At 41.2% G+C, this 18,440-nt stretch overlaps 1 protein-coding gene across 4 annotated transcripts in view; it reads left to right on the top strand.

Annotated features, from left to right (window-relative positions):
* Positions 1-18,440, top strand: part of CEP112 (centrosomal protein 112) — a 162,988-nt gene that overhangs the window by 98,330 nt on the left and 46,218 nt on the right. For 3 of the 4 annotated variants that reach the window (XM_084218206.1, XM_084218204.1, XM_084218205.1), the window contains exon 21: positions 2,772-3,002. In XM_084218206.1, coding sequence (XP_084074332.1) covers positions 2,772-3,002 — 231 coding nt within the window. Of the gene's footprint in view, positions 1-2,771; positions 3,003-7,226; positions 7,458-18,440 lie in introns of those variants that run through there. The other variant, XM_084218207.1, reaches the window with a different exon arrangement.

The raw sequence follows: 18,440 nt of genomic DNA, 5'->3' as shown, positions 1-18,440 counted from the left end.
AGTGAAAGTGCTCATTTTCACTTACATTTATGAATGAACACAGATATATGCTTTCAGTGTCATCCATCTCACCTAGCTGTAAGGACAGGGCTTTGTGTCCCAGATGTGATGCTCCTGTACCCCAGTGAAGATCCCACAGAGGGAATGGAAAAGTAACTAGTGAGAGTTAGTAAGTGTAATCTGAATTAAGAGATGTGTGTCTACTGCTGTGGTAAAATAGCAGGGTGAATTCTGTGGAATTAGGAGTTGTTGGAACCCTGGTCACTGAGAATTTGAGACTTTCTGTGCTGGCAGGCTCTGACCCCCAGGAGAACCCTGCACTGACCTGAGGCCGTGGAGAAGCTTCCAGAATGGAATGAGAGAACTGGGATTGTGGGTGTGGAGTTTGAATAGAAGTGTGGGATAGCACAGGGTGGAAAACTTAGAGTTTAAGGGTTTAGAATACAGTAATATATATGGAGCAAGATAAAGATTTTAGGACAGAAGCTAGTCCTTCTTCTTTACCTTCTTCACCTTCTTCTCCATAAGTTCAAGTAGTATTGTGTAATTAGACTAAAAAATCCACATCACAGAGCACAAGTAGTTAGTTATTAGATTAAAAATAAAAATAATTTAAGTGCCATTTCTTAATTAGACAGTTTATCCTTAAAAAACCTTAGAGAAAGAGAAATATGTCTCCATTTTAAACTTGTTAAAGTACTGTAAAACTCACAACTTGTGAGACTATAATATAAATAAAAACTAGTAAACATCTAAACCTGAACAACACCATCTTGCACATTTAATCCCCACTCTGACCTTAGCAGAAAAAACCAATAGAACTCAACAAGGAGTGACACAGCTTTATTCCTGTCACTTCCCTCCCCCTTGTGTTCCCTCCTGGGGGCAGGCAGTGATTGATAAATGATTGGTGATGCTCTGATAGCTCATCAGAAGGATGCAGGTCATTCCTTAAGGATAAAAAAAGAAGGCCTGGCTAGGATATGTAGTGATTATGTGCCACAAGCTCAATTTCTCCTCCAAAAGGATCCATATCACCAGTGCTTTGGGCAGGGGGAGCTGGATTTATCTGTGTGCAGGAAGAGAAAGGGAAGGGCAAGAAGAGGGGCCAGGAGAAGGGACAGAGCATCCTCTGAGTCTGCTCCTACCCCAGGTGACAGCCTGTTGGGGGAAACCTGTGGTATTCACATGCCCTCTGTGAATACCTCTGTGAGAGAAGCAGAGAAAAGAATGATCAAAACAATTCTTATCTCATTCGCTGCTCCTGTGTTTGTGCACATGTGGAATGTTTTGGAAGATTATTTACCTGAGGGAATTTTGGTAATTGGATTCAATTTGGTAATTGAATTTGATATGATCTCTCTGTTCCAGAGCAGTAATGTTTTATTGTTTTTGTTTTGTGGAGCCTGTGAACATTAAATTACATTTGGTTCTTGAACGTTTCTGACACAGCGATAGTGATTCACCAACTAATATTAATAAAAATGAGTGTAGTACATTTGGCTTTGTTGGAGAAAATCTAGCAAAACCAGAAATGTGGTGCCAAAAGATCAAGTAAAAGCAAAAGATGATGCCAAAGGATCAAGTAAAAGCAAAAGATGATGCCAAAAGATCAAGAAGAAATGTAGTTCACAAAGAGGAAATATTTTTAATGTATATTAGCACAAAGAATGCAGATTATTTAATCTGTCTTGATAGTTCCTTTCCACAAATCCTTTTAAAAGCAGTTTCCTGTGTAGTGTGTCCCTTTTTGCACTGCTCCTTCTTATTCCTCCAAAGAAAAAGCAGGATGATGGTGGAGCAGGAGCATGGTCACAGGAGTTGCATCATCCCTCAGGGGAGCCATTTGGAAGAGTCTTCAATCAACAGAGCCAAACATGAAGGAAAAGATGGTAGAATCATGGGTTTCATTTTTCCTTGGCCAATCAGTCAAAGCTGTGTCCTGACTGTCAGGAGACAATCAGGAGTTTTCTTTGGTATCTTTTAGTATTCTTTAGTACTCTTTGTAATACAGTCTCAGAATCTCTGCTGGTCACAGTCTACCCTGAGATGTGTTAGAAAGTCTCTTTTCCCCGCCCAGCAGTCGAAAAAGGAGTCAGAACTCTTCTATTCTTGTTCTCAAGGTTGTTTATTGTTTCTTATCTATGAAATTCTTCCTCTGGCCTGACGAGCTCTGTCTGGCAGGTTGGGTTGAAGCACACTGGTGTTATCTTTTTATACTAAAAACTACACGTACATTATTTACAATAACTTCCCAATCCCCATCACCTGTGTTAGACAGTGAGCTTCTACTCTAAACCAATCTAAAAGTGCCACCATCACCCAGAAGATGGAGGCTAGGAAGAAGAAGGAAAAAGGACAAGGCATGCCCAAATCCCTCCATCTTGGGACCCTGAGCCCCCATTCTAAAAACCTCAAAAATCTGGTTTTCACCCTGTGATGAATTCACTATCGTTCCTTGTAAATCCTCATATGAGGTTGGTAATTTTTTTCCAGGGGTCAAGATGAAAGGCACAGGGCTCTTGGGCTCTGTGCCAAGGTCTCTGAGCCCCCTGGGCGGGGACAAGTCCTCCAGGGCAGCCAGAGGGATCTCCTGGGCTCCGACAATATTGTTATAGTATAATATAGAATAATAAAGTAATTAATTAGCTCTCTGATATCATGGAGTTCTGCCATCATTCTTCCCTCCCATCAGGCATTCCTAGATAGAACCCAAGTGAGGTTTGTGCTGTGGGTTTGGGTTCTGTCACTTTGTTTGCTCTTTCCCTCAGGTGATCTCTGGCTTGGAGAACCAAATCCGCAAGCTGAGGGAGGAGCTGATCCAGGCAAACGCCCTGAGGAACCATCAGCTGCTGGACCTGAGCCTGCAGAGGGACGAGGAGAGGCTGAAGGCATCTCGAGACAAGGAGGAAGCTCTGAACAGCCTGAAGAAGGAGATGGAAAAAGTCATCTCAGACCTGAAGAAGAGGCACACGGCAGAGACAGAGGCAGCCTTGAGAAAGGTAAGGGATTGACAGAGAGCAGCTCCACAGGGCAGAAGGGGAGGGATCACCCCAAAGGTCACTGAGCAAGGTTTCCCTGAGGAAAAATGTTCAGGGATCCCTGGAGTTGAAGAAAGAGATGCAGACCATGGGATGTCAGAGTCACAGCAGGAGCGTGGGGTGGTTTGGGGTTCTTTGATGGGAAGCTTTGCTCTGGGCACGCTGGGGCTGGGCAGCACCTCCAGCAGGGATGGAAGGTGCCACGAGGATCCAACAGCACTCCAGAAACACAGGTGATCTCATAGGTAAAGGCAGCCAGGAGCAGGCTGATCGTCCTCTGCTGGAATAGAGACAGGGGAAAGGGTGGTTCTGCCTAGCCAAGCTTTTTCTCCCTTAAAAAGAGGGTGAGCTCTTAAGGAGGGAAAAACTCAGGCTCAGGGTGCAAGGAAATTATGTCTGGTTGCTCACAGTGGCTGGTCTAATTATGCCTGTGGTGTACATCAGGTGAAAAAGGACCCTGGTAAGATTTGAAAATAGAAATTAATGTTTGAGATTGATCAAGGCTTCCCTCCCATTCTGTTCTGTGGGGTCACTGCCCACATTCCTGCTTGTTGAGCATCCCTTGGACCCCTGTCTTGAATTCAGGTATTCCCCCCCATCAGAGAGGTAAAACATGCAAGTTTTACTTCAAAAGCCAAACTAAAAAACCCTATTTAATATTTCTGGTAGACTCTGTGTATGTGTAAGCAGATAGTTGTTGAAGTCTCTGTTATACATTGCATTAAGGCACTAAATCACACATTTTCTTGCAAGGGGATGTGCAGTGGCACAAATTAACAATCTGCATGGAGTGTTTGAGCAGCCTTTGTGCAAGTGACATTTCATTTACCTGCGTCAGGTTCTTGGCCTGTAATTTTAAAGAGCATTCGAAGGATTATGTTGGAAATCAGCCAGCCTGAAGCCATTAAAATGGCTGTGATCAACAATTCAGAATCTTTTCTGAATGTAAGGAAAGCTCTGCTTGGCATAATTATTTAAAGCCAAGGTCACAGAAAGTATTTAAACCTTTGAAATTCATCATTAAAGGATTAATTTTAACTCAGGAAGACATTGTCATTTTTGCTTAAAAATGGAATTTGAATCTCAATTCTTTTCTTTCTTTGATCTTTTTTTACATGTGTAGTATAGCAAAAGAAAAGTTAACTTCTTTACATCCTCAAATTAAAGTTACAAATAATCCTTCATAGGGCAATATCTTTAATAGTCTTGAATTGTCATTTCTGTCAGAAATACTGGTTTTCTTTAATTTGTTGGATTTTTTTTCTATTTTTCAAAAAATTTGCTAATTTTAAGCTATATTAACTGCTATTGTATTTTTTTTTCTTTAACCTACTTCCCTATTTTTACCCTAATCTGAAGAGCATATGTTGAGTAAAAGACAGGAGGGGAAAAGAAAAAAGTATCTCTGTTGAAAAGTCTTTCACAGACATGTGAAAATACCTAGCATTACCTTCAAATCTCCATTCCCCATTCTGTTTCATTTCTGTCTTGCAATTGTAAAGTTGTGGAAATTGGCCACAAAAACCAAAACTTGAAGCAGCTTTGAAGACAAACTCCATTTAAAGCTCAAAAGTAGCAGTTTCAGCTAATTTAGTTCAAATCTTGGTCCTAGTCCACAGAACCTTGATGAAGATGATTTTATCCGAGAGGGGGAAAAAACCATCTCAATTGCATCATGAGCCTTGAAGTTTGTTTTTGAAAATATTTTCTACCAGATCTTGTTACCTGGAAATTTAAGGCAGTATGAGAAAAAAAAATTGTTCTCTAAATTTACTTTTTTTGGGGCCAGTTCTGTGAAGATTGCTTAAAAATCCAATGGGAAGCTGAATTTCACAGTTTAGGCATGGAACATCTGACTGGCCAGATTTTCTGAAGGTCACTCCATTCTCAAGTGAGGGATCTCATTCCTCTGTGATCTGCCCTGGGAATAATGTTAATTTCTGTGTGGATTGCTTTGTGTCATTGTGGACTGTTATTAACATGAACATGAGGAAATAGAAAAGAAATGATTCATACTTCAATGACAAGAAAAACAGAACTGCAAATGGGTGAAGAAGATCCAGGATTCCTCTGGCATTGCCCTCCTGCTGCTGTGGGGGTGAGAAGGAGAAGAGTGAGGAGCAGAGACAGGGGAAGGAAGAGTCTTCATTACAGGCACACTGAATGTTTAAATATTTGTTGGTTGTTGTAGACATATTTTTGATATTTAGGGACACATGATTTATTAAGGTCTTTAATTTTCTGTTGCTTAAAAATCCCATCTGTAAGGCTGGGAGATTGTTTATTGTGGTGTCAGTTCCTGAGCACTCCCTTAGCACTTTGGGGTTTGTCAGGATTGGTGTCTGGTGGAGATTCATTCCTTGGACACCTTTAGGATTGTGCACCTTTTTTCCTGCTTTGCTCCTGTAAGATATTGAGGTGTTTTCAGCATTTTCTGTGCATACCTGGTTGAGCTGACAGAAGTTGTAGGATCATTTTTCTGCAAGGTGTTTCACCCCATTAGGAGGGCAGGGAGGCACAGGGTCCCTGGCAGTGCCCAGGGCCAGGCTGGACAGGGTTGGAGCAGCCTGGGACAGTGGGAGGTGTCCCTGCCATGGCAGAGGTGGGATGAAATGGGCTTTAAAGTCCTTTCCAAGCCAAGCCATTCCATGATTGTCGGGTGTTTGGAGCACACAGCCCTGGAGCTGCTGGCTGCAGCTTTGGGCAGGGCCAGGTGCGCTCCAGGTTGCATCAGCAGCACTCCTGAGCCAGGTGCAGCGGAGTGCACAAAGCTGGGAGCAGTTCCAGGTTTGCCAGGAATGACTGAGAGCAGGAGACAAAGTCTGAGTGTGTGCAGATGTGGGGCTTGGCACTGTTTGTAGCGTTCTGTGGGATTTTCTTGGCAGAGGAAATGAGCGTTCAGCGAGCACGGCCCGAGCGGAGCAGTGGACAGGCTAACAATGCTCAAAGGAAGCAACCTTGGAACACTGAAAATATCTCATAAAAAAGCTCCCTTTGAGCAGCACTCATGAGTAAACTGGAGTGGGAGAAGATGATGATGGTTTTTTTTTTTTTTCTCTCTAAATAATTTTCAACATTTAGCTTTTTATTGACTTCTTTTCTATATTTAAATAGATATTTTGACTCATTCTGTTAAAGGTTTATGCAGGTTCCAGGAACATCTAATTCTCTGTCAGTGCTGCTTTTCTTGTGGAGAAGTAATTTACATTTTTGTGTATTGACTGTACTGAACACACATGAAATTTGATTATAGGACAAATCTGTAGTAAAAAAACTCCCAAAACTGAGTTAAACACTTTATTTTTGGGGCTGCTTCTGATGGAAGGGAGCTGTGAAGTGGTTCCCTCTGGAGAGATGGGACACCAAAGTGGCATAAAACTTGGCCATGCACATCCTGCTTGTACACTTTAGTGATGTTGATGTTAGTTATACTCCAAGATTTCTGTGATTTTAAATTAAATCTGATGTTTACAGTTTTTACCTGGTACAGTCACTATACCTGTATCTTTTATCAAGTCTTGGTCCTAGTCCACAGAACCTTGATGAAGATGATTTTATCCAAGAGGGGGGAAAAAAATCTTAATTGCAGCATAAGCCTTAAAATTTGTTTATGAAAATATTTTCTACCAGATCTTGTTACCTGGAAATTTCGTGCAATATGGGAGAAAAATTAGTTCTCTAAATTTACTTTTTCCTGGTGCTAATTCTGTGAAGATTGCTTAAAAATCCAATGGGAAGCTGAATTTCACAGTTTAGGCATATCTGTGTGTGTATCTGGTGTGAAGTCCACATAAAACTCAGATACTTGGGGATCTTAAAGTTCAGGTCACTCTGTAAGTGACCACTTCCTTAATTAGGAATAATTATTCTGTATAACAACAGTTTTGTTGCAATATAATGTTTTTGTAATGGGGCCCTTTTTGAAACTCTTCAGACAGTGTCCTATAGATGGGTACTTATTTTCTGAGCAACTTCTTGCTTATAATTTGCAGAAAAGGTACTGATAATGTGCCCTAGGGAACATTTCAGTCCCTCCTTCAGCATCAGGCTCAGTGCTGCTGGGTTGATTCCTCACCCAGCACAGCCCAAGAACAGCCCAGTTGGATGTAACTCCCTGGGCATATTTTCATGCTGCATATGCAGGAATATCTGTGATTCACAGTATCTGTTCTGGCACTGTTGCAGATGATGTCACACTGTTCAGCACTGGCAAAGAGAGATAGAAGATGAAGGGAAGGAATATGACATCTTCTGAGATGAAAGATGCTCCAAGAGATACTTGATTAAAAGTATTGAGTTACCCCTAAGCAGTTACTTCTGCTCCTAAAGTAAAAGCATCTTGTGCCTTCCATGAGTTCCCATTTCTGAGTCCTGTCTCTCCAGCTCTGCTTCTTCTCTGCCAACTCCACATTTCATTAGCACCAAAAATGGTTCCATTTTTGTCCCTAAGACCTTCTGAGAACGGGCTGTGATGGAACCTTTGATCTGACACCTTTCACTTCATTAACTTGGAGACTGAAGCCACAGTTGCAGATAACTTTGTTTGTGATGAGTTTTCACACTCACTGCAGTGATTCCCTGGTTATTTACATGGGGGCAAATAGGTCAGCCATAAGAAGTGGATGTGTATTCCTCCCAAGTGTAATGATCTCATTAAATTGTGTCTAATTGTAATGCAGACCTGTTTGTGTCCTTGCTGAATGCAAGCAGGACCCCCACCACTTGTAGATGTGCCATTTTTTTAAACTTGTTTTGAGTCTATTACATCAATTATTTAGCTTAGGCCCCAGCTATGAATAATTTAAAGAGCCTCCAATTCTTACCAAGAAGAGTTGGATGTTTCCCAAGTCTCCTAATTTTTTTCATTATAATCCAAGAACTATTGTCTCTGATATGATCTCTGTGTTCCAGAGCAGTAATGTTTTTATTGTTTTTGTTTTGTGGAGCCTGTGAACATTAAATTATATTTGGTTCTTGAACGTTTCTGACACAGCAATAGTGATTCACCAACTAATATTAATAAAAATGAGTGTAGTACATTTGGCTTTGTTGGAGAAAATCTAGCAAAACCAGATATGTGGTGCCAAAAGATCAAGTAAAAGCAAAAGATGATGCCAAAGGATCAAGTGAAAGCAAAAGATGATGCCAAAAGATCAAGAAGAAATGTAGTTCACAAAGAGGAAATATTTTTAATGTATATTAGCACAAAGAATGCAGATTATTTAATCTGTCTTGATAGTTCCTTTCCACAAATCCTTTTAAAAGCAGTTTCCTGTGTAGTGTGTCCCTTTTTGCACTGCTCCTTCTTATTCCTCCAAAGAAGAAGCAGGATGATGGTGGAGCAGGAGCATGGTCACAGGAATTGCATCATCCCTCAGGGGAGCCATTTGGAAGAGTCTTCAATCAACAGAGCCAAACATGAAGAAAAAGATGGTAGAATCATCTCAGGGATATTTCACTCAAATAGGACTAAAGAGAATTTATGGCACTCTCCCTGCTGGAGATGCTTCAAAGCAAGAGCTGCAGTTATTCACAGAGTTACTCTGCTCCTATCTCCTTAAATAAAAATAAAAACTCTGAAAAAACAATCCAGAAAACAACAAGTCAGCTTTCTGCTCATCAGCTGTATTCATAAATCTGGTTCCAGAGTTAGGAGCCAGGAGAAGTTGGTATAACTGTCACTGTGGGGAAAAAAATGTACACCCATGAGCAACAGGCTCACTTTTAATATCTTCATTCATGTCTGCAGGGAGGTCAAGCACCATTATTTGCATTCACAAATAGCACCACAGGGTTAAAAATGAAAAGGATTGAAGCAATGCTGTTAAGAAATGAGAACCAGACAAGAGCTAAATGATAAATTCTGACAAAATACGGAATTAAAAAGATGGCTTTCAGCAGGGCAAGGACTGATATAATTAAAATTAAAGCTCGATCATTGGCCCATCTTTCAGCATACTTTACTCATGTCCTGTCATATCAGTGATAGCTGGGTAGATGTTGGAGAAGTTTGCCTGGGTTTTTTAGGGTTTAGTGGGTTTGTAACCAACTGGAATTCATCTGAAGTGTCTGTTGAAGAAGCAATCACAGGTGGGGTTTTTTTGTTGTCTCTGTCTCCTCTTTCTTTTTCAAGTGTGTGCCCAAACACCCTTTCCCGTTCTGCAGCACCTGGGCACACGCTGCCTCTTCTGCATCCCAGAACTTCCAGGTTTTATCCTTCAGAGTGTATTCATAAGATCAAGACTCACAAAGTCCTGGGGATGGTGGATAAGGTGAATGCTGAGGTTTTGCCAGTGGCAGAACAAGTGTTTTATTTATTTTTTCAATCGTTTCCCGAGCCTTTCTTCACTCTCCAAACAACCTGTAACACACTGACTTTATCTTGTAATACACAATTGCTTATTATTTCAGCTTTATTAAATAGTTTTAAAAGCCCAGTTGAATCATTACCTCATGCTCTCCCTTTTTGCCCAATACCTTGTGTCTTGGAAAAGGCTGATTGCTTCTAGGTCCAGTTTTACCTAATTTATTTATCTAATTTTATTTATCCTTGCATTCCTGGGTACTTGATAATATTTGGAAAACATTGGCTGTTTTCCAGCGTGGTGCTGACTGTAACATGAGATTACTGGTGGATTTTTTTATTTTAACAACTTGGCCAATTAATTCTTAGATTTGTTGAGAATTCTGGAGTGAGGTCTGGGTTCCTGGTCAGGTGTGACAGGAAGGATTCCCTGCTCCTGGATCCCAGTCCCTGCAGCCATCCCTGCTGGTTTCACTGGGGCTCCTCTGTGGTTTTGGTTGTGCAAACAACAGTAACTGGTGTTTGTTCCTTGGAATTAGAAGTAGAAAATCCTCCTGTACCCCTGAGCTCCACATTGTTACTTTGTTTGGAAGTTTCTGGGATGATGCATCCTTTACACAAACACTTTCTCGAGTCCCCCAAACCCCAGAGTCAGCACAAGCCACTGCAAAAGGTGCCCCGTGGAACGTGGCCATCACATCCCTGCTTAGGTCAGCACAACAAAATAAAACAGATTTCCAAGTAGCTTTGTTTAGGAAAAATGCTCAGTGATCAAGACCAAATTAATGTAAAACATAATGATTGTGTTTTTAAATATGGCACATTTTGAAGACATTGTTTACACTCATTTGCTCTTTCTTCATATCATTATAACAGAGAAAATCTGCAGGTGGCTTTTTTTTCTTCTTCTTTTTGGAGAAGGAGTGTTTGGGAAATAGGGAAGGGGTAAAACAATGTTATTAGTCCTTCAGAGTCATTAATATGAAGAAAGAAAAGTGCTCCAAAATGACTTGCTTACAGCTGCAGAACATGTCATGGAGTAAAACCCACCTTCATTAAATGGGTGAGAAAGAATTCTAATTGTTTTGAAGTTCTTATGATCAGTCTGTATGTGCTTCATTGTAACATGATACTAAAGTGCCTCAATTATGATTTGTATATTTTGGTGCCAGAAGGGTTTTTTTCTTATGCTAAATTATTAAGTTCTGTCAGCTGCTGGGCTGTCATATAGAGATACAGTAAATCACATTATATTTTGTCATGGATTACACAGAGCAATAAATTTGGGAACAGAGATCAAAGTAGTTTCACAATCACATCTGAGTGTAGGAGGGGTGTTTAACTTGTAGAAAATCTGATTTAGGTGAAACTGTTGCAGTTCTTGTGTGAATTTGAAATGAATTTAAATGTTTGCTTGAAAATGAATAAGGTACAAATCCCCAAAAGAGTTCTCCTGTATTTAGTTTCAGAGGAGTTAATTCTGACCTACAGCTGCAGGACAGAGAACAGATAAATAATTAAACATTGGGAATGTTAAGAGTCTTGCAATGCCTTATTTATGCTTTTAATTGCTTTGATGATGGAGCAATATATTCCATTTTCTTTTTAATTGGCCTTTGCTGGACTTGGGAAGTTTCTCCTCGGCTCAGTGACGCGCTCTGGCTCCAGGAAGTTGTCTCTCTTTTGGGGAAGCTTTGTCATATTTAAAATACAAAAATTAATCCAACATAATCTTGCTAAGGAGCACTGATGGCTTCAGATCACAGATTTGTTGAGGGATATGGTTGTATTTTCAGTGTCTGTCTTTCCAACTGGAGAAGCTTAACTTTTGTTGGGCTCTTGTCTAATGATGTAACTTCAAAACACTGAGTTAACTTTGTGATACCAAGTTAATTCAGGGGTACAGTTTGTCCTTTGTTCCCACTTTTTCTTCTATTTAATAGCAAAGATTCTGTCTTAAAATGATACATACATAGAATGTCTTTCTTCTCATTGCCTTCTTAATAAATGCTTGTTCCTGCCACAAAATTCAACTTAAGACAATACAAAATCTAAAGACTTCATTCTTATCCCTTTTTAATTCTTTCAGGAGCCCAAAAGTCTCTCCTTGGCAAAAATCAAGGGGTGTGAATTTAGCTGATAAATAATGATAAAGTGCCTGGGTCTCAGAAGTCTCCAATTTCAGAAAGAATCATGTTTTGTAAAGCTCAGATTAAATAGTCTTTAACTGAGTCAAGTCGTGGATCAGTGTCACATCTTGGGACTGTTGCCTTCTATGCATGGAGGAAGCTTTAGCTTTGATTTGCATCTTCAAAGATGTTTCACAGCCTGTCCCCTGGTGGTTTGGCTGGGTGTCAGCTCTGGGGGTACCAGAAAAGTCTGGGCCTGAGTGATTCTGGAAACTTCTTTATGTCAGAGTGGGGGAGAGCCCGAGCTCATGAGAGGAGTGAGGTGCCTGCATTTCTCAGGGATGGAGGCAGCTTGTCAAAGTACAAATAATTCCTGTTGGCTGCACATTTTCTTCGTTCAAACTCTGAAAAAGAACATGCCAGCCCTTTTGATATAACATCTTAAACTCAATTTAAATAACCACATTTGCTTGGTTGGATGGAACAGGAGAAAAGCAGGAAATATTAAAATGGTAACCCAGGAATGTGATTTAGGGACTCTAAAATGGAGAGTGTTGCACTCTCCCCATCTTCACCAGGTTTACTCCATCTTGTTGGAATGTGGAGCTGTGGGAAGAATTGTGCCATAATATAAAACTTGACCCCAAAGTTGGTGAAATGGGAAGGTAATGAGAAATCTCGACCCCAGTTGCCTGGTGTGACGGATGGCAGATGAGAAGCAGTGAGATCTGTGATGATCATTTGAATCTCTTCATTTGCAGGAATCTCTGCCACCACAAAACACCAGATTGATTTCACCAGTGGTCATATTACAAATGATTGATGAGAGTAAATCAAACAAAAATCAGCCATCTTTGCCTGTCTATGATCCCAGAGCTTATCACACCCAGCAATCTTTTGGTAAAATGTCCCAGAACAGCCTCAGATTAAACCACAATTCTCTGCCAGACCTTTAAGTGCCTGATGCACTCACCTTCTGTAAAGGGTGGTTCAAGCATTGAACAATTGCATGTGGCAAACCCAGGCTGTTAATCTGGTTTTAAATCCTTGTCTTGTATGCAAGGCTGGTATTTGAGGCCAGTTTGAAATCATGTGCCTGGCTGACAGCAATATTAACTGGAAATCAGCATTGGTGGTGCTGGGGAATATTTAGATGCTGAGTAAATCCATTTAATAATTGTGTCCTGGTGCAAGGCTGGTGCAGCTTGGGCATGAGCCACCCTGCATCTGGAGTCCCCCAGAAGACTTTCTGGGTGAGTTCAAAATACCTGTATTTAATTCCTCTGCATAATTTCAGAATTATTAGAAATACTCTGTTGGTTTAAATGAGAAGTCTGGAATTTGGAGTTTTCCTGAGGCACAGTTTGCAGAAGCATTTTCTCAGTGGGCCCCCATTGAGCACAGAACTGCAATGTGCTGCAGAAAGGCAATTCTCTGTGCAGGTACTGTCAAAGGCATTTCTACTCATTCCTGGGTTTTTCCCAATGAAAAGTACTTTACACATGAATGAGGGAGTTTTTTCTCCTAAAGATGTATGTTTAATGAATAAAAAAATAAAAAGGAAAAGATTTGTAGACCTCCAAAAGTGAAATGTTAAATAGAATATTAATAGGATTTTGGGATTTCTATCATTCATTTTCAAAACCCTTGAAGTCATTTGGTACTTGACTAATTATTCTGTTAACATCATTTTGGGTATTCAACTATTTTTAATGGTCTTTTGGGTGGTTCAGATTACATATTTCAACTGTGTGTGCTATTTTCACTGCTGAACAGAGATCCAGCTTTCATTTTTGTCTGATTGGTGGGGAGAGCAGGAGAAAGAACAGGAGTTTGGTGTAGGAAGTCACCCACTGTCAGTGTTAGAGGCACATAAGGAAAATGCATGTTTCAGGCTTTGAGTCAAAATGGAATTTTTATGTACAATCAGATGAACTTTAAAGGTGATCTGCTGATCTCTGAAGTTTAAACAGATATTGTACAGAGAGTTTTAACATACTTAATAACAAAGATTGCCACCATTAGCCATTTTGAAGGTCATTTTCTTCTGACATCTATCAAATTACACAATCTTGAATTTTGGTACAAAGCATAATGCTGTCAAACTTAAAATAGAAATATTCCAGAATGTGGAGTGGTGTGTTGTTTTTTGAGGTAAATGGGCCCCATTTACATTAGTTCTTTGATGTTAAATTCCTTGCTGCACATCAGAGAACAGTTGCTTCTTCCCTGGAGCAAGTTTTCTTTCTTCTTCTTCCCCCACCCTTTGATTTTTTCCTCCTTTTTTTTTTCCTTCTTCTTCTTTTTTTTTTTTTTTTTTTTTAAGTTTGCTTACACTTTTATCTAACTAATTATGGAGGATCAGCTCATGGATGGCCACTTTTAGCTAGTTGCAGGCATTTTGAAAAATGATTCTTTCATAGCTACTACCCTAAACAGAAAAGTTCTTTAATCTGCTGCTTCTCTAGCAGTGAATATGGTGTTGTGTGTGTTTAAAGCTCTAGTTATGAGAGCTCTTTCCAAAGCTGGAAGATAGAGAAACATGGAATTATTGGGGTTGGAAAAGACCTCTAAGGTCATGGAGTCCAACCATAAACCCAACACTGCCAAACCCATCACTAAACTCTGATTGTTGGTTTGGAAAGGGCCTCAAAGCCCACCCAGTGCCACCCCTGCCATGGCAGGGACACCTTCCACTGTCCCAGGTGCTCCCAGCCCTGCCCAGCCTGGCCTTGGGCACTGCCAGGGATCCAGGGGCAGCCACAGCTGCTCTGGGCACCTGTGCCAGGGCCTGCCCACCCCACAGGTGATTTCTCCCCAATATCTTACCCAGTGCACAGGTTTGTGATGTTTCAAAGCTTCTGAACGGCTTCATTATTGATAAATATCCAGGACGTCCCAAATGTCTCCGTGGGTGTTGCTGGAGGATGGAATTGTCCACGTGGCTGCCAAGCCCAGAGGGACCTGGGGCTGTTCAGGGCTTGTGCTCCACTGAGTGGAACTGGAACTGAAAGTTCCCTCTGATGCACCTCATACCCTCAAATAGCTTCTGAATACTTGGTAATTAGGGTAGGACACAGTGTGCTTTTGTGATGTGCTCCTGTCATAGATCTTGGGCTCTTTTACTGACGCTGTTCTGTTCCATGAAAGGAGAAAGTGAAAATGGGGTTGTGTAAGAAGAGCATCCATTAATTCAGACACCACATCTGGAGTGCTAATAATTTAAATTTTTTGTTTTAATTTTTAAATTTTTTTTTGTTTGATTTTTTTTTTGTTTTAATTTTTACATGAAATGTTTTGTTGAAGTCCATGCAGTTTTGCTCAGCAACCACAATACGATGCTTTAAGGCTTGTTAAAGAATTACAGTTGGTTTTTAAAACCAATTAACTGCAACAAGGACATAATCTTTTTAATGCAGAAGTCCTCTGTAATATAAAACAACTGCATGTAAAATCATCATAATCAGATAATTTTAGCTAAAATAGGTATTAACGGTGTGAAACTAAACAGGAGTTAGTTTTTGAATCAGTGGAATTCCTCTGCTGCTTATCCAATTTAAATCTTTTTCATTATTAAAATGGATATTCCAATTGATATTTCTGACAAGCTTCTGCCAAGTGGGAATTTCAGCAGCCACTTCTCACACACACAAAACTAGTTTCAGACCATTAACTCTATTTGCAGTGCTGCCCGTTGCTATAAAAAGAGCTTGACTTTAATGAACACTGGCTGACCCTCCAAATGTTCACCTTCCACTCGGATTCTTATTCATTATGTTTCTGAAATAGCACCTAACCTGAAAGGGAGGGAATGCCCTTAAAATAATTCCGAAACAGCTCGTGCTTCCTCCAGCACGTGCACCCAGCAGCCAGTTGGAAAAGAAGGAGCCCAGGAAACTGCTGTGTGTGTGCACCAGGCTAGTGTGAACCTTCTCATTTATCAAGATAAATGTGATATAATCCCCCCTGATGTTCCCTGTACACAGGTCTGTGTGTATTTACTCATTCCTTAAAACAAAAAAAGAGTACAAAGACATTTTCTGTGCGTAGCATTGCCCCAGGGAAGGTGGTTTGTGTCTCCCTTGGTTGCAAAGCAGCAGCCTGTATAAAGAGGTACTAAATTAGTTTTAGTTGCAGGTTTTGAGAAAAGAGAAGCTTCGTATTTCTGCAGTTAAAAGATGGCAGTGGAAAAGAGGGCGCCCAGGCAGCCCCACGAGTTGGATCCTCTCAGTGCTGTAAATTGTGGTCTCTGCCTTCATCAGAGCTGCTCGTGTGGTTTGTGATGATGCAAGAGCTGCTGGGTGTTACAGACCTCAGGGAAAAGCTGAAGTCAGCAGGAGCCACAGAATTATGGAATGGTTTGGGTTGGAAGGGACCTTAAAGCTCATCCCATTCCCCCCTGCCATGGCAGGGACACCTTCCACTGTCCCAGGTGCTCCCAGCCCTGTGCAGCCTGGCCTTGGGCACTGCCAGGGATCCAGGGGCAGCCACAGCTGCTCTGGGCACCTGTGCCAGGGCCTGCCCACCCTGCCAGGGAGCAATTCCTTCCCAATATCCCATCTAACCCTGCCCTCCATCAATGGGAGGCCGTTCCCCCTTTTCCTGTCACTGCATGCCCTTGTGAGGAGTTCCTCTCCAGCCTTCCTGTAAGACCCTTTGAGGTACTGGCAGGGGCTGTCCATAGTTTTTAGTGCCACAGGGCCAATAAAACCAGTTTTAGACAACCCAGCCCATGGAGCTGTGCTTGTGCTGTCTCCAGGGGAAGCTGTGGGAACTCAGTACCTCTGAAATTCAGACGCCTCGAATGTTTGGGACTGGAAGAAAATTCAAGAATTTATGGTTTGTTGGTGACTAGGAGACAAAACTTATAAATATTTTGCTAACTGGAAGTTGTTAAAGCCATTATAAAATAAAATGTTGCAATTCCTTTTAAGTAAACTGGTAGGATATCCATTCTTTGCCTTTAGTTAGGAATAAAACAATGAAATTCAGAGTATCTTTCTTTTGGATCACCTCTGTCCTGTCTCGCAGAGGTCAGCCTGATTCTACTCAGTGTGAACAAACAAATTCTAATTTGTTTATGGAACTCATGAGTGGTTCTTTATTATTTATTGGGATTTCATCTGTGGGTTCAGGAGGTTATAAAGCTGCTTCTATGAAAGATGAGGACTTTTACCCCAGGCAAGCTGAGCGAGAGCAGCTGTAACGTGATCTGTGCAGTGCCTTGCTGACGAGTCCCTCTCCCTTTCTGGGACTAACTGTAATTTATGCTATTGCTGTAATTTATTTTTTTACTTTTTTTTCCTCTAAAGATAAACTGGTAGTTTCAGTCACTTTATGACATGCAGTGGTGGTAAAACATCATCTGAAACTAGGCTGCAGTACAATGGAACGAGTGTTAACATGGGTCAGCCCGAGTACAAAGAGAAACAGAGCATGGACAGAACTCCCTGGGATAGCTGGGGCTGTGTCACCACTCCTTTTATTTATGCACCCCCACCATGGGCCCTTACAGTCTTTGTGGTTCACTTTTGAGTGATAAATGGAGAAAAAGTGAAATTTAATTTGTCTGGTGCTCCAGAATTCTTCTAGATGCTGGTTCAAGACAATGTGTATTGCCATTATCTCTGTTTGTAACAAAACCAAGCCATAATGTCATCCCAGAAATGATGCACAAATTTCATAATTGGCTTTGCTAACTTTTTTAGTAGATTCCTTAGTGCCAGCAAACAGATGGAGACATCCATATGTTTCATAATTTTGGAATTTGAAGGGATTGAGGATCTGAAATTGCAATTTCATGTAAAGTTTAGGATTACTTTGAACTGGCTGTAACATTCTTAGGCTGAGCTGCACCTTACAGAGCTGCCTGGATTGCCAAGGATGATTCCAGCCCTACCATGACGATGCGCGGCTCTAAGCTCCTCGATTTATAGCCCAGTAAAATCAATAAGGCTCTTTGCCTGCCTGAAATCCCTGGAGTCTGCAGAAATGGAGCCTGAGATGGATGCATGCAGGGTTCAGAGGCTTTGGGGGCCCCTGTGGGGTTTTTTGGTCCCCCCAAAGAGGGGCTGGTGGGAGCCGGCGTTTGGGCGCTGGATGCGGTGCCGTAAAACTAAGGACGACAGATCAAAGGTTTGAGCAGGAGGTCAGATAGATTTTGAAAACTTAATCAGCTTAAATTTGCTTCAGAACTCAGCTGTGTGATATTCTGTCCCCCCTAAGAAAATATTTGTCTTAGACACCTGTCCTCAAGTTTGAGAGCCAAGGAGACGAGAGCACCGAGCAGTTCACCTGAGGACAGTGTGGTGGGGCTGGGCTGGGCTGGTTTCTGCAAGAAAAATACAAATCAGGTTTTTCTCCTGACATGAAATTGCATTTTTTTATTAATATCACCATTATCAAATTATTTCTGAAATTAAATTATTCGAGGGGGAAAAAAAACATAAGAGCTATTTTTCCTGAGGTTATAGAAATATTTGCTGGTTTGATTGTGATATGACCAAGCAGCCTTGTTTTCAGTTTGGTTTATTCTTTAGTTGTGAAAAAAAAAAAAAACCTGGGGTAAGGAAAGAGCTGCATGTCCACGCTGCATCTTGGGTGGATTTTCAGCGCAATTCCCACCTTTCCCTAGGAAGGGACAAGCAATGGGACAAAGGACAGTTGCAGACACAGAACTGAGAGGTGAAGCTGCATTCCCCATGTCACGTTGCCTGGGACTTTCTCCTCATTTCCCCCCCTCTGTTCAGAAACAAATTCATCCTGATAAACTCGTTTACGTGCGTTGCCTCCTTCCCCTGCCCCACACACACGCGCGCACGCTCTCATTCTCTCCTTTTTTTTTTTCTTTTTTTTAATCCGCAGAACTCTTTATGTTTTTCTAATAATTGGCAGCAGAGGTACAATTTCTCCCCTCTTTCAAGTGATGAATAGTTGGCCCGAGATCAAAGGTGGTTTGTTGGCTGC

Source organism: Fringilla coelebs (assembly GCF_963513975.1).
Source record: "Fringilla coelebs genome assembly, chromosome: 19".
NCBI lineage: Eukaryota > Metazoa > Chordata > Aves > Passeriformes > Fringillidae > Fringilla > Fringilla coelebs.
Note: the sequence above shows the minus strand (reverse complement) of the source record. Positions and strands in the feature narration are given on the sequence as shown.